Genomic DNA, 16384 nt, shown 5'->3' with positions numbered 1-16384 from the left:
AGTTTATATGTCCTGGTAGTGTAAAACTCCTAAATTCATTTTTATACTGCTGTGAGACCTGCTTCTTTCATAGGCTAACATTAGGGCTACCCTCATATACTGTTTGAGTGGTAGATTCTGATCTGAAAGGAATAACAAGGTCATACTTAGTATGGCCAGAATGGTAATGCAAAATTATGCTGACTGGTGAAGTTAGATTTAATATTACTATTTTAGAAATGCCCCTTTCAGAAAGTGAGCATTTCTCTGCACTTAAATCCTTCCGTGCCTTACAATCCACGTCTGGCTGGGTTGGTTGACAGCTCCCTTGTGCATTCCACTCAGACAAACCCCAAACACAGGATACTCAGCCTCACTTGCATACATCTGCATTTTGAATGGGTCTTCCTGGGCTGGGAGGGTGGAGGGCCTGCCCTCACACAAAGGACTACCATACCCCCTACTGGGACCCTTGCAGACAGGATGGAACTGAAAGGAGACTTTGTGCACTTCTAAGCTACTCTTTGAAGTCTCCCCCACTTCAAAGGTACATTTGGGTATTTAAACAGGGTCTCTGACCCTACCAATTCAGACACTTCTGGACAAGATACCACTGGATAAGAATCCCTGAACCAGAACTTGCAACTTGCCAGGAGGAACTGCCTGGCTGCCCAAAGGACTCACCTGACTGCTTTTCTGCAAAGGACTGCTTCCCTACAGTTGCCCTGCTGCCTTGCTGTCCTCTGGCTCTGCTGAGAAGTGCTCTCAAAGGGCTTAGATAGAGCTTGCCGCCTGTTCTTTGAAGTCTCAAGACCAAAAAGACTTCATCCTGCAAAAGAACTCCTTGTGCAGCAAAACTTAGACGCACAGCCTGCATTGCGTGAGAAAATCACTGCACGCCGAACCAGAACGACGCTGCCTGGCTCCCCGAAGTGGAGATCGACGCAGCACCAGTGTTGCCACGGAATCGATGCATAGCTGAGCCGGAACGACGCAGCCCGGCTTTGTGAGAGGAATCGGCGCAAGCGCTAGCCATGCAGCAGAAATTTACATGCATCGCCCATCGGATCGACGCAGCTCCTGTGACTTTGTCCTGCACGCACAGGATTTCAATGCATCATCCCCGGGGCGTCCAAAAACCCTGCAACCCGAAGGGGATCCCAGTCTATGCGCCAGAAGCTTGCAAGAGACATTTGTTGCTTTTTAAATACTAAAGACTTCTTTTATCATTTCCTACAGTGATAACTCAAAGTGTACTTATTAAATCTTAATCGTTTTGACCTGCATTTAACCAGATAAGTATTATATATTTTTCTAAACACTGTGTGGTGTATTTTTGTGGTGTTATACTGTGTTATTGCATGATTTATTGCACAAATACTTTACACATTGCCTTCTAAGTTAAGCCTGACTGCTCAGTGCCAAGCTACCACAGGGTGGGCACAGGATAATTTGGATTGTGTGTGGCTTACCCTGACCAGAGTGAGGGTCCTTACTTGGACAGGGGGTAACCTGACTTCCAAACAAAGATCCCATTTCTAACAGTTATAGTACACTAAGGGGGGCACTACCCTTGTCTGCACCACGGTGCACTGTTTACTATGTTGTACTGGGCACAAACAGAGACAATGTGCCCAATTACTGATAAACACACTGCCTTGGGGGTGGCACATTAGTGAAAGGCGGAACTGCTGCTTAAAGTAGCTGGTCCATCTTTCTCAGTACAGTCAGCACCAGGGCTGTACGTTCAAGGCGGATAGAGATTCCCCTGCAAGGGGATGCAATCAGTCACTGCAAGTGGATGTCTAAGGAAGGTTTATTAGTCCCTTTCACCTCCTCCACAAGACAACCTTGCGGGGTGCACTGACTGTGCACCACCTCTTTGCCTCTGTGCCTATGCTCATATTACGGCACAGGCGTTGAGGCTAAGTATTTCGTTCATGTACATGGGGCAACACCCCTACGCATATGGAGTAATGCCCCTTCAGGTTAGTGCCAATGCTTTATGTGTGCTGTCTCCATCTGTGTTACAGAAGGGGCTACACAAGCATCTGTAGCGTCTTCTGTATTACCAAAGTGCTCAAGAGAGTGGACACACAAGCCTATTGCGCCCATGGGGAACTTTATGTATTGGCTTTCACCGCCATTGTAGTGAGAAGACCACTACCTCACTGGTAATAGGTGGCATTCCACCAATGATTGCTCTGATAATGGTGATGCATGATGCTTTGTGCTACTTGTCTTGTCAGCAGCTGTTGATACTATCGAACAGCACACTTTACTTGAAATTTCCATTCTGTAAACTTTCCATTCATTCAAGTGGATGACCAATAGCTTTTAAAATCTGTTCCTTTGGGAGTACGACTGACCATGAAAACAATACTTTCCTTAAATATATTGACAACATCCAAATAAACGTAACATTTTTGTTGTTTAACAACATCTTTAAACACAGATCCTGCCTGGATGGTATTGAAACCTGAATTTCTGCATCGTATCTGAAACTCAACAAAACAAAGACTGAGGGTCTGATTCCGAGTACGGCAATCCTTAGACTACTTTACCAAGGTGGCGGTCCGGCTGCCGCATGCTTGGTGGTCCGACTGCCAGATTTGGATGCTGGCAGTCAGACCACCACAAGACCACTGGCACCACCAGGATCATGGATCCCGATGCATTGACTGTGGGGAAAGGCATTGTCAAGCACGGTGGTGCCTATGTCGACACCGCCGTGCTGATCACAACTTCCCTTTCTGCAGGCCTTTTCATGGTGGGAATACTGCACCACCCATGCCCATTTCATGGGCAGTGCAGAGCCCCCCCCGTCAGCACAGTTGGAATGCTCACTGCCTGCAATGGCAACAGTGCGCATTCTGACTGTGCCGGCGGTGCAATCAGTGCAGCGGCATTGTCCTTGGTTCTCCCTTCGAGCTGAAGCCAATGCCGCACTGTCTCCGCCATTCTGCCCGACAGGAACATCATAATATGGCAGTGGAGAGGCCGCCGGCTTGGCATACCATATTGGCGGTCAGGCAGTTGGACCGCCAAAGTCGAAATCAGCCCCTCAGTTTCTCCTCATGAACAGAGGAATCAACTAGTCTTTCATGCAAGAGTGGCTCAACTATATGAATTTAATTGACTTAGCAGATGTGATGAGGAAGATAGATGCATTAATATAACCGAGTGATAGTGGTGAAAGATATCAGAAGAATAAATTCCTATCTCAAACCTTCACTCCCTATTTCTTCTCCATTCATGTCTCAGGATCATGTCTAAATGAAATAGTATGGGAACCATTGCTCGATGAAGTTAGCCTACCTGAAGATTCAGGACACAATAGTGAACTGCTAAAAAGAGAACTAGGAGGGAGAAAATGAAAAAGGCGATTATTCAACCACGGACTGGGAAATCACTGGGTTCTAAAATATCATACACTAAAATGATTATATGAGTGGTGAGCAAGGTATCTGAAGATGCCCTTCGCTTGTTCAATCTTAAAAAGGGTTAGCTGTCCTGTGTCCTGTACTAGGCAACAGTGGTACTAACTCACGGGGAGGAAAAGCCAAAATCGAACATTAATTCATACTGGTCTATATCACTGCTCAATGTAGAGATGAAAATATTAGCCAAAGTACTTACCAACAGACGACCTCATGTCGCTGATGTGGAGATGTATGTTGCTAGCGTGCTCAGCATCTTACAAATATCTGTGAAATGCTCAGGATTTATTATCAACTGGTCTAAATCTTTGTTATTTTCCCTGATTAAGTGGTGCCATCAGCCATATTTTAGAACCTCGTTAGAATAGAAATTAATGGATTCTGCTCTATGAACATGTACCTTATATGAGATTTAAAAAGTTAGTTCATTAACAAAATTTTGGCTGTAGTTCTAAGGGGCCTTTAGACAAGATGCCCAAGACTGGAGACCTCACCCTTTATTGTTGATAAGTAGAGCATCTCTCTATAATGTGATTTTACACTCGAAATACCAGTACAAACTTTCAAACAATCTGTACAGGGTACCTAAAGAATGCATTTATTGTTTTATTTGTGTATTTTTCTATAGTGCCACAGCCCCGTAAGTTATACGATCACGTTACAGAAAGCTGTAGTTGCATATACACAATATCTTTACAAAGTACAATTGCATTTCAGCAAACACAAAGAGTGGGTTTAAATCTAGGCGAGCAGAAGAGAAGAATGAAAGGCTTGTGGCTCCAAACATAGAATCAAATTGGAGCGGGAGAAAGGCAGAGGGATGGTATTAAAACCTGTGGTGCATACGGTTATTCGATAAATAACAAAGAAGTTTAAAGTCCCACATTACTGGGAGTAAGAATGTCAGAGACAGTCAGATCTTGCTTCGATATCTGTTGAATAGGAGGGTCTTCAGTCCTTCCAAAAAGGCAGGATGTCAGGAGACATTCTGAGTTTCTTCAGAAGAGAGCTCCTAAAGACCACTGATTACACCTTATTATTGGACAACAGCCCTTCATGAATAGAATTGGGAGACCATTGTAGAAGATGTCTTTCACTGATTGAAACTTCAACGTGCTTTGGCAGTGCATATAAGGGACAAAGGACAGGTGCAAGAATAGGGTGGGGACAGGGCATGGCTTCTGGGCCACAACCATGTGAGTTTGGGTCTTTTTCCTCTGGTATCCTGGGGTCTCTTCTTATTTGCATTTGCAAGCTGGGACAATGACACCTCTGCTGCATGACTATCATGGTAGTGAGCAGTTTATGGAATGAAGTGTGTGTGGGGGAAGGAACGGTGGCCTCAGAACTCAAGCAGTCAAATAACAGACACAACAAGTGGATGCGCAGCCCAACTTTTCATTTAAGAAAAAGTAAAGTACTATCATCACAACACAACTCAGTACCATACATAAGGAATATGCAGTAGTATCTCCACCGTGCAAGAAACAAATTATGTGTTTTTTTGCAGGGTTCTTTTCTGTTCATTTTCCTCACGTGACTTACTAACTCTTTTACACTTGTACCAAGGTTTGTTCTCCCTTTTTAGGTTGAGCGTAGGCATACGGCCTCTTGTAAACTATTAAGTATACTTCTTCTGTGGGCTTCAAGCTATTTCATTTGTTAGTTTCAGTGTCATTTAAAAATCCTTGCTTGCTAGTGATCAGTCATGCCTCTTTGTCCCGCCTTCTTTGTGGGAGCAGGGACCAACTACTGTACACTTACACTTTGTCGTCTTTATCTGGTCTGTAGGGAACTTTTTTTTTTACTTTGTTTCCTGCTTCTGTCCAGGGAAGCTTTGCTTTTCATTTGGAGAGCATTCTTCATCTGAGCTTAGCTGTAAACAAGACTATAAATGAGGCTGTTATCTTGGTCACATTTGGTCCTTCTGGGCTGTCTGCACCCTCTCTTAGCTGTCTGGCTCCCACCCTTCCTTGGCTTGGATTTTCTTTATCAAGTGTGCCTGTCTGTGTGCTGAGAGCAAGAGCGAAGGATTGCTTATAATTGCTTATAGCCTAGGCACCCAGCTCTATCAAGGTCCACAATCCTTAGAGACAGTGCCCACTTCTACTCCATACTGTGATCACACTTGCAGCTCCATCAATCCACCTCAGTTCACACAATCCAAGCCCTCAGCCGTGCCAATGGCAGGAACCCCACACATGCTGTCTGCCAGAGGACCTCAGTTCTTGCAGTTAGTTCACTATGCTGCTCCAGTACTGGGACCTCGGGCGCAGCTCCATTAGTGCACCACAGTTCACACATTCCGAGCCCTCAGCCGTGCCAGTGCTATGAACACCACACATGATGTCTGTCAGAGCACCGCAGTTCTTGCAGTCAGTACACTCTGCTGCTCCAGTACTGGGACCTCAGGCACAGCTCCATCAGTGCACCACAGTTCACACACTTTAAGCCCTCTGCTGTTCCAGTGCTATGAACCCCACACACCATGTCTGCAAGAGCACCGCAGTTCTTGCAGCCAGTACACTCTGCTGCTCCAGTACTGGGACCTCGGGCGCAACTCTATCAGTGCACCACAGTTCACACACTCCAAGCCCTCAGCCATGCCAGTGCCAGGAACCCCACATATGCTGTCTGCCATAGCATTGCAGTTCTTGCAGTCTGTACACTCTGCTTCTCCAGTACTTGGACCTTGGGTGCAGCTCCATCAGTGCACTGCAGTTCATACACTCCAAGCCCTCAGCTGTGCCACTTCCAGAAACCCCACATACGCTGTCTCCCAGAGCAGCTCAGTTCTTACAGTCCATACACTCTGCTGTTCCAGTACGGGGACCTCAGGCACAGCTCCATCAGTTCACCTCAGTTCACACACTCCAAGCCTTTCAGTCGTGCCACAACCCCACACATGCTATCTGACAGAGCACCTCAGTTCTTACAGTCAGTACACACTGCTGTTCCAGTACTGGGACCTCCGGCATAGCTCTATCAGTGTACCTCAGTTCACACGCTCTAAGCTCCTCAGCCGTGCCTGTGCCAAAACCCCACACATGCCATCCGTCACAGTACTGCAGTACTTACAGCCAATACACTCTGTTTTTCCGGTATTGGGACCTCAGACACATGTCCATCAGTGCACCTCAATTCACAGACTCCAAGACTTCAGCCATGCCAGAACCCCACACACGCCATCTGTCAGAGCACCTTAGTTCCTACAGTCAGTGCACTCTGATGTTTCAGTACTAGGACCTCGGGCGCACCTCCATTAGTGCACCTCAGTTCACACACTCCAAGCCTTCAGCTGTGCCCGTGCCAGAACCCCACACATACTGCCTGCCAGAGCACCTCAGTTCTTACAGTCAGTTTACTCTGCTGTTCCAGAACTAGGGCCTCAGGCACAGCTCCATCAGTGCACCTCAGTTCTAACCCGGTGAGGTCAGCTCCTTTCCTATACTGGGACCCCGCTCACATACACTTCTTTTACAGCAGCTCAATTCTAATATTCGGTCCCACTGTCAAGCCAATACTGGACCAAAAGAGCAAAACACAGCTCAGCCAGTGCACCTCAAGTCTAACATCCAATGCCACTGTTGATGGGAACCACCACAGCTCCACAAGAATCCATCAATTCTAACATTCAGAGCACATTTCTTCTCAGTACTAAGGCGCACACACACCCTTCAGGACTCCTCGCTTCTGTGGCTCAGAGGTTATGCCACTGCCATACTGGGCCCCACTTGCAGCTTCACCAGGGCACCTCCAGGCTAACACTCTGCAACACTGGCATGCCACTCCTGGGTTCCACACATAGCTCACTTCTGACCTTGTGTGCCTTTTACTATTCCGGTACCACAGCCCACACAACTCTGTCAGTGCACCTCAACCCTAACCTCAAGCGCCCTATTATTCCAATACCAGGAATTACAAGGCGCTCCGTTTCTCATTCCTTACCCACTGCCTTTTTGTTATTCCAGCACTGGGCCGGGACATAGCTCTGTCTATACTCCCTATCCTGAATATGAAGCACCCCAATATTGCTGTATTGCGGTTCACATACAACACTGCTAATGCACCTCCTGCTATTCTGCACTGTCCCCTGCTGTTCCACACTCTGACGTCTGTTTGAGGTCATGGGGAGCCAATTAAATGTATTCTTAGCTGCCATCTTTATTAGGGAGGGTCTGTTTCACCTCTCTCACTCCTCCTTTCCTTTACTCTGTTTACTCTCAATGTTTTCTTCTCCCCCACTTTTCTCTTACAGCTCTTAAAATCCACACATTAACAGGTCCGCTCTTTCTTTCAACTGTTTAGTTCTACTCCTCTCCCTTTTGTATTTCCCTCTTGCTACTTCCTCTTTCAAACTTGCAAAAACTTGGTTATTTATTTCCTTGTTTCGTTCCTCTCTTAATTGCTCTTTCCTTTGACTCAGTATGTGTCCTTTTATTTTATTTTTTTAGATCTTTCTTCCTTCCTTTCTCTGGTGTTTTTCTTATCTTTATCTGTCAATTCACATTTTACTAAAAATATCTCTATATCCTGTCTGTGTGTGAAAGCCATAAGTAACTTGTCGGGACAAAGTGTCCAAGTGGTTTTCCCATTCTGTGTCAGTGGGAAATGCGTCAGTACATACATGCCTTGGTTCTTTCACTGCTTGTTTCTCTCACCATCTCTCTGTTTCTCTAATGTTCATTTTTCTCTTTCTTTTCACACTTCTTTCATTATTTTTACCTCTCCATCTTTAGATCGCTAGCTTCCTTCCCTTTTTTTTGTCTCACGTTTGCTCTTCTTCTCAGTTGTGTTTTCATTTTCTCACTTTTTCTTTCTCTTCTTTCTTTTATTTCTTTGCACCCCCTTCTCTTTCTTCCCTTTGTCTGTTGTATTCCTTTTGCTTCTCTTTTTCTGCCCCATCCGCTTTCTCTCCTGGGGACTAGTTATCAATGGACCAGTAGGTGCAGTGGCACCGGGACCCAGAGACGAACAGGCCTCACTCAACTCTAATTACTGCTGTATTTTCCTACTGAAATTGCAGTCAACCATTTTCTTTTCTTACTGCAGGGCCCATGACACTGTTACTACGCCACTTGTCCTCTCCATCTCTACTCCTGAGTCCCTCTTTCCTTTCACCCTCCAATCCGCCCCAAATTATATTTTTGTTATGGTGTTTTAAACATTACACTCTAATGACAAAAGTTTATTTCTGATAACGGTTTATATGATAATTGTATATGTTTTAAGATAGAGGAAGAAGGTAAATGGACGTGCTTTAGTTAACTGCTGGGGCACTGGAATTATAGGGCAGGAAAAGACAAAATTATGATGCAGGACGGACCAAAATACCTCTAACTCAAAAAAATGGGAGACCTATTGCATTGCAAATGCTTGTTACATTATGTCAGGGTGTCTGTGGTTGTTTCCAAGGGAGTCGAGGATTGTTACTGTCATTCGAACGGCTCATCCTATGGTAAATAAATTGTATGAGGCATTTCAGTCAGTATCTTCAGAGACGCTGTTGTTGGATACGTTTTTTCAAGCTGGCAGTTCTTTTCAGGGTGCGTGGGATACAGCTTGGAAATTAACTTGTTTTCAGAAGCCCTCTCTTTGTAAAGCGCGCGCTTCTTACGCACACCAGAGAGTTCTTAAATTTCAGTTCCAGGAGTCCGGGCTACCCTGGAAACCCACTTACAGCGGTGCCAGCATTCAGCCAGGCATGCCACGCGCTGGCGATGGCCCCTCACGCCCCGCTCGTGCCCGACTCCGTGCGCGCGCCTGCCAGCTTCAGCCCCGAAGGAGTTAAAGACGTCACATTTTAACAGGTTCCTGAAAGGTTTCATCACGAAAGGGAAAGAGTGAGTAAAGGCGAGCCAAGCCTCCCTGCTCCGGGGCTATATATAACCTGCCCTCTGTAATTTGGGGGGACGTTAGAAGCCTGCCAGCGGAGAGTGACTGTCCTTCCAGCTCCAGAGGTTTCCCTTCAGACCACAATGAGCAGGCTCCTCGGCTGCACGCTTGTGGTGAGTGCTGTCTTTGCTTTCATTCTTCAGGGAGCTGGAAAGCTTCCCGGGCTTCGGCACCCTTTGCTTGTCTCTCTGCATCACTAATATGACTGAAGTAAACTGAGGTAAACTCCTTGCGGCTCTTTCAAGGGAATTTCCCTCTTAGTGCTTCAGGTGTGATTTTGCAATTTCAGGTCAGTGTTTTCGTTATTTTTTCGCTTGAGTTCTTTATGAATTATTATCTTATATCGATTATATTCAAATTATCACGGGAAAATAACGATTGTCGCATTTATATGATTCACCGTACGAACCATGTGTTTATTTACCCATCTCAAGGGTATTAATTGTATCGACTTCAGAAGGATGGGAGACTGGGTTACCCGACAAGGATTCAACCAAGCGACCTTTATTTTTAGAAACATTCCTACAATTGGTCAACGCGATCAGCGAGCTCTGGACCTAAGATTTTATGGCACCCGAAGCACCTATGTATTTTGCAGATGGGGCCATGTTTAATGGGGGCCAGTTCGGTGCTGCCTAGTCCGAGACGACCTATGTGGCTGCATACGGTACCTTGTCACAGCGCCAAACCCATGTGACCAATTCAGCTAAATGCTTACTGTAGAAATGTATGTGCAGCCTGGGCGAAATGCTCGGTCCCTCAGCGGACTGGCTTAGCCGTCCGTCTTTCTGGTGTTCCTATTTGAGGACGGTGAGTTGGTTTATAACAAAATTGGTTATTTATCATGCTACGAAATGGCTATAAATGCGATAACAAATGCTAAACAAAAACTTTCAGTTATTAGTGTGACATTGAGAAGGCTTGGTACATCTGAAAAGGGGAACATAGCATACACGACTTAATACAACAGTGCGCAGGTGGGTTTATCTCTTGCACTTCCTGAGGGCGGACATATTCACATAGTTGGTATTCAATACAGCCAATAGGAAGGGTAGCTTTCTCCCTAGACATCAAATACAAATGTCTTCGTTCTCATTAGACCCAGAGCTCGAAGATGTCACTTTTTTTTTAAATTAATTATGAACTTTCAGTATCAATTACCGATTACCTATTATTATATTTGAGAAAATCGAGCGCTCCTTAAGAGTTAATTTAATTAAAGTGTTATCTAGTGCACTGCGCGTGTTTCCTGTGCTGTATACAAATATATACGATATTGGGCGGCGAGCGTCCGATGACGTCCAATGTGTCCTGAAAGTGACCTTGTAGCAAATCCGTAGGCCAGCAACAAAGGGCAGGTAGTGAACAAATTGTGCGGGGTCTCAGTTGTGAGGCTACCCACAGTCATTTTCAGTGAGGGTTACTATCATTCGCTCCTCTCACTCCTTGACTGGCTAGCGATTTAAGTACCCGTCTCTTGAGAACATGCTGAACATAATTGTCTGAACAGTGTATGTCCATCTTTCACGTTTGAATGTGTCTGTAATGGCCATAGCTGGAGGTAACATTTGAGAGAAAAATATAACACCCAGCACCAATTCCCCAACTTTAGACGGATTTACATTTTTTAGCAATTAATCGGTTTAGAGTGCACTTTCACGCAGGAACTCGATGCTCTGTCCTTGAAAGTAGAACACTACTGCCAAGGACCTGCACACAGAGGTGGAAAGAAGAGAACTCTTAAAATGTTCTGTTTGTTATCGACGTTCACACGATGTTTTGATACACGCGCGCAGATGATTTCCCATTAATACCTGTATTAAAGATTCATAACAGGTAGCATTGCTTAAATAATAGGACAACAAAATACCTGAGTTAGAGTTTGGTGGACGGGTACCTCACAAATATGGTTATCAGGTAGGCCTATCACAAGTGCGTCATATCCTGGTACCCGTCCGCCAAACTGTAAATTAGCCCCTAAGCCTATTGCCTCCAATATATTTCCCGTCAGTAGTTCTTCCATTTAGTAGCAGTGCACATTACAGTAAGTGCTTATGCACAAGGAGGGATCTGGAGGTCTCCTCCCACTGTGCTCTTGCACGCTACCAGTGCCTGACTGACATACCTTGCCACGGTCTTACACTGTTCGCGATCCTAATACTATAAAGGGGAAGAGTGGATCACAGTACTAAGGTTTACCAGTAAATGATGGGGGGTTGCACAGGGTCTCGCCGAGGTGGGTATCAGCAAACATGTTTGTGATGTGATTGATTGTAGCAGTGCCTGCCTGCAATGCCATACGGAGTAAGGGGCGCATCCCCCAGGACAGGAGACAAGGAGGCTGGTTTTTGCAGGGCCTGCAGTGACCCCTTTCAGTCCCAGTCAGCTTCTAGCAGTGCTTGCAGCAGCCTGGCTGTGCACTTGCCCCTGTCTCAGGCACTGCATCACTTTTGCACCAAAGGCATGTGATTGGCAGTGCTGCTAGCGGGCCAGGTTGCATGAACAAGGAGCTTCCCGCCAGCACCTACGCCACTTTCCCGTCAAACACCCGCCCTCAGCAGCACGGCCCGCCGCCTGCTGGGAGTGAAGAAGCAGCAGGAAGTGGCGCTTGGAACTCAGGGGAGATGAGCAGGAGAGACTGGCTGCTGGACTTTTTCTAGGAATTGGCGGGGCAAACTCTGCCACAGTTGTCGTTGGGTCCCTACGGCAAACATGCGCGTGTCTGCTTTTGAATGCTGCGTTATGGTTCAGCTTTCCAGCTGCTGTCGGATTTTCAGGTTGTGGTTGGTCACGAATGAATGACCTTAATTTGCACATGGAACATCTTCCTATTTCAGACGCCTAGTTTTCCAGTTCTCGCAGCTGCGATCGTAGGGTCCTTGTAGGGGGTCCCCTACCGGACTGTTTAGAGTGTCGGTTCTGTGATTGTCTCAAGCCGTGGCCCCCGTGAGTCTCTGTCTCCTCTATGCCTCTCACTGCCCTCCCCCATCTCCTCCATCTCTCCTCTCCTCCTCCATAGCCATGGAGAGCTTTCCTCTGTGCCACTGCCCTTGCTGTACCTGTGCTGTACCTGTGCTGCCTGTGAGATGCCTCCGCCATATTTGCTGTTTGTGTGTGCACAGCAGCTGCCAGTCCTTTGTGTGTGAGGAAAGCTTGAACATCTTCCGCCTGTGCCGCTTCTTTCCCTTGTGTCGGTGAAGCTTGCACTGCTGCTGACTGTGCTATACGTGTTGGGTGTGGAAAGTTGCCTGCGTTGTAGTATTTGAGCAAAGAGTGCACTGCTGGTACCTGTGACATACGCATTTTATTTATGCAAACACGTGCACTACTGGTACCTCTGATATACCTGTTCAGTGCATGCAACAATGTGTACTGCTGGTACCTGTGACACAGCTGTTCTGTGCATGCAAACACGTGCAGTGCTGGTACCTGCAATATATCTATTTTGTGCATGCAAACACGTGCACCACTGGTACCTGCGATATACTTGCTCTGTGCATGCAACAACGTGCACCACTGGTACCTGCTAAATACCTGCTCTGTGTATGCAAACACGTGCACTGCTGGTACCTATGATACAGCTGTTCTTTGCATGAGAACACGTGCGCTGCTGGTACCTGCGATATACCTGTTCTGTGTATACAACAATGTGCACTGCTGGTACCTGTGAAATAGCAGTTCTGTGCATGCAAACACGTGCAGTGCTGGTACCTGCAATATACCTATTTTGTACATGCAAACACGTGCACTGCTGGTACTTGCTATGTATCTGTTCTGTGTATGCAAACGTGCAATTCTGGTACCTGCGATATCTCTGTTCTGTGTATGCAACAACGTGCATGTTGGCACCTGTAAAATACCTGTTCTGTGTATGCAAACATACACTATTGGTACCTGCGACATACCTGTTCTGTGCATACAAACATATGCAGTGCTTGTACTTGTGATACAGCTGTTCTTTACATGAGAACCCATGTTCTGCTGGTAGCTGCTATATACCTGTTCTGTGCATGTAAACACGTGCACTGCTGGTACCTGCGATATACCTGTTCTGTGCATGGAAAGTCGTGCACTGCTGGTACCTGCCTTATACCTGTTCTGTGTATGCAATAATGTGCACTGCTGGTACCTGTGAAACAGCAGTTCTGTGCATGCATACACGTGCAGTGCTGGTACCTGCAATATACCTATTTTGTGCATCCAAACATGTGCACTGCTGGTAACTCCTATGTGCCTGTTCTGTGCATGCAAACACGTGCAATTCTATTACCTGCGATATACCTGTTCTGTGCATGCAACAATGTCCACGCTGACACCTGCGACATACCTGTTCTGTATATGCAACAATGTGCACGCTGGCACCTGCGATATACCTGTTCTGTGTATGGAACAACGTGCACTGCTGGTATCTGCGATATACCTGTTCTGTGCATGGAAACGTGCACTGCTGGTACCTGCGATATACCTGTTCTGTGTATGCAAACGTGCACCACTGGTACCTGCGATATACCTGTTCTGTGCATGGAAACATGCACTGCTGGTACCTGCGACATACCTGTTCCGTGCATGCAACAACGTGCACGCTGGCACCTGCGATATACCAGTTCTGTGTATGCAAACGTGCACCACTGGTCCCTGCGATATACCTGTTCTGTGCATGGAAATAAGTGCACTTCAGATACCTGTTATATACCAGTTCTGTGCATGCAAACATGCACTGCTGGTACCTGCTATATACCCGTTACCTGCTATATACCTGTTAAGTGTATGGAAACACATGCACTGCTAGTACCTGTGATATACTTGTTCTGTGCATTCAAACACGTGCAATGCTGCTACCTGAGATATACCTGTTCTGTGTATGCTAGCACGTGCAGTGCTGTTACCTGTGATATACCTGTTCTGTGCATGTAAACACGTGCACTGCTGGTACCTGCAATATACCTGTTCTGTGTATGCAACAACGTGCATGTTGGCACCTGTAAAATACCTGTTCTGTGTATGCAAACATGCACTAATGGTACCTGCGATATACCTGTTCTGTGCATACAAACACGTGCAGTGCTTGTACTTGTGATACAGCTGTTCTTGCATGAGAACACATGTTCTGCTGGTAGCTGCTATATACCTGTTCTGTGCATGTAAACACGTGCACTGCTGGTACCTGCGATATACCTGTTCTGTGTATGCAACAACGTGCATGTTGGCACCTGTAAAATACCTGTTCTGTGTATGCAAACATACACTATTGGTACCTGCGACATACCTGTTCTGTGCATACAAACATATGCAGTGCTTGTACTTGTGATACAGCTGTTCTTTACATGAGAACCCATGTTCTGCTGGTAGCTGCTATATACCTGTTCTGTGCATGTAAACACGTGCACTGCTGGTACCTGCGATATACCTGTTCTGTGCATGGAAAGTCGTGCACTGCTGGTACCTGCTATATACCTGTTCTGTGTATGCAACAATGTGCACTGCTGGTACCTGTGAAACAGCAGTTCTGTGCATGCATACACGTGCAGTGCTGGTACCTGCAATATACCTATTTTGTGCATCCAAACATGTGCACTGCTGGTAACTCCTATGTGCCTGTTCTGTGCATGCAAACACGTGCAATTCTATTACCTGCGATATACCTGTTCTGTGCATGCAACAATGTCCACGCTGACACCTGCAACATACCTGTTCTGTATATGCAACAATGTGCACGCTGGCACCTGCGATATACCTGTTCTGTGTATGGAACAACGTGCACTGCTGATATCTGCGATATACCTGTTCTGTGCATGGAAACGTGCACTGCTGGTACCTGCGATATACCTGTTCTGTGTATGCAAACGTGCACCACTGGTACCTGCGATATACCTGTTCTGTGCATGGAAACATGCACTGCTGGTACCTGCGACATACCTGTTCCGTGCATGCAACAACGTGCACGCTGGCACCTGCGATATACCAGTTCTGTGTATGCAAACGTGCACCACTGGTCCCTGCGATATACCTGTTCTGTGCATGGAAATACGTGCACTTCAGGTACCTGTTATATACCAGTTCTGTGCATGCAAACATGCACTGCTGGTACCTGCTATATACCCGTTACCTGCTATATACCTGTTAAGTGTATGGAAACACATGCACTGCTAGTACCTGTGATATACTTGTTCTGTGCATTCAAACACGTGCAATGCTGCTACCTGAGATATACCTGTTCTGTGTATGCTAGCACGTGCAGTGCTGTTACCTGTGATATACCTGTTCTGTACATGTAAACACATGCACTGCTGGTACCTGCTATATACCTGTTCTGTGCATGTAAGCACGTGCACTGCTGGTATCTGCTATATACCTGTTCTGTGCATGCAAACACGTGCAATGCTGTTATCTGTGATATACCTGCTCTGTACATGGAAACACGTGCACTGCTGGTACCTGCGATATACCTGTTCTGTGCATGCAAACACGTGCAATGCTGTTATCTGTGATATACCTGCTCTGTGCATGGAAACATGTGCACTGCTGGTACCTGCAATATACCTGTTCTGTGCATGTAAACACGTGCACTGCTGGTACCTGCGATATACCTGTTCTGTGTATGCAACAACGTGCACTGCTGGTACCTGCGATATACCTGTTCTGTGCATGGAAAGACGTGCACTGCTGGTTCCTGCTATATACCTGTTCTGTGCATACAAACACATGCAGTGCTTGTACTTGTGATACAGCTGTTCTTTGCATGAGAACCCATGTTCTGCTGGTAGCTGCTACATACAGGTTCTGTGCATGTAAACACGTGCACTGCTGGTACCTGCGATATACCTGTTCTGTGCATGGAAAGTCGTGCACTGCTGGTACCTGCTATATACCTGTTCTGTGTATGCAACAATGTGAACTGCTGGTACCTGCAATATACCTATTTTGTGCATCCAAACATGTGCACTGCTGGTAATTCCTATGTGCCTGTTCTGTGCATGCAAACACGTGCAATTCTGTTACCTGCGATATACCTGTTCTGTGCATGCAACAATGTGCACGCTGACACCTGCTACATACCTGTTCTGTATATG

The 16384-nt window shown here is 46.2% G+C and overlaps 1 protein-coding gene across 1 annotated transcript in view; it reads left to right on the top strand.

Annotated features, from left to right (window-relative positions):
- Positions 1 to 9036: 9036 nt before the first annotated feature.
- The window catches only part of TNFRSF11B (TNF receptor superfamily member 11b), a 79490-nt gene continuing 72142 nt past the window's right edge, over positions 9037 to 16384 (top strand). Inside the window, exon 1 of the mRNA XM_069220653.1 lies at positions 9037 to 9427. Within this exon, the coding sequence (XP_069076754.1) occupies positions 9398 to 9427 (30 nt within the window). The 5' untranslated portion in view covers positions 9037 to 9397. The remainder of the gene's footprint in view (positions 9428 to 16384) is intronic.

The sequence above is a fragment of the Pleurodeles waltl genome, chromosome 2_2, assembly GCF_031143425.1.
Source record: "Pleurodeles waltl isolate 20211129_DDA chromosome 2_2, aPleWal1.hap1.20221129, whole genome shotgun sequence".
Taxonomy (NCBI): Eukaryota; Metazoa; Chordata; class Amphibia; order Caudata; family Salamandridae; genus Pleurodeles; species Pleurodeles waltl.
The sequence above is the reverse complement of the archived record's forward strand: the minus strand, read 5'-3'. Positions and strand labels throughout refer to the sequence as shown.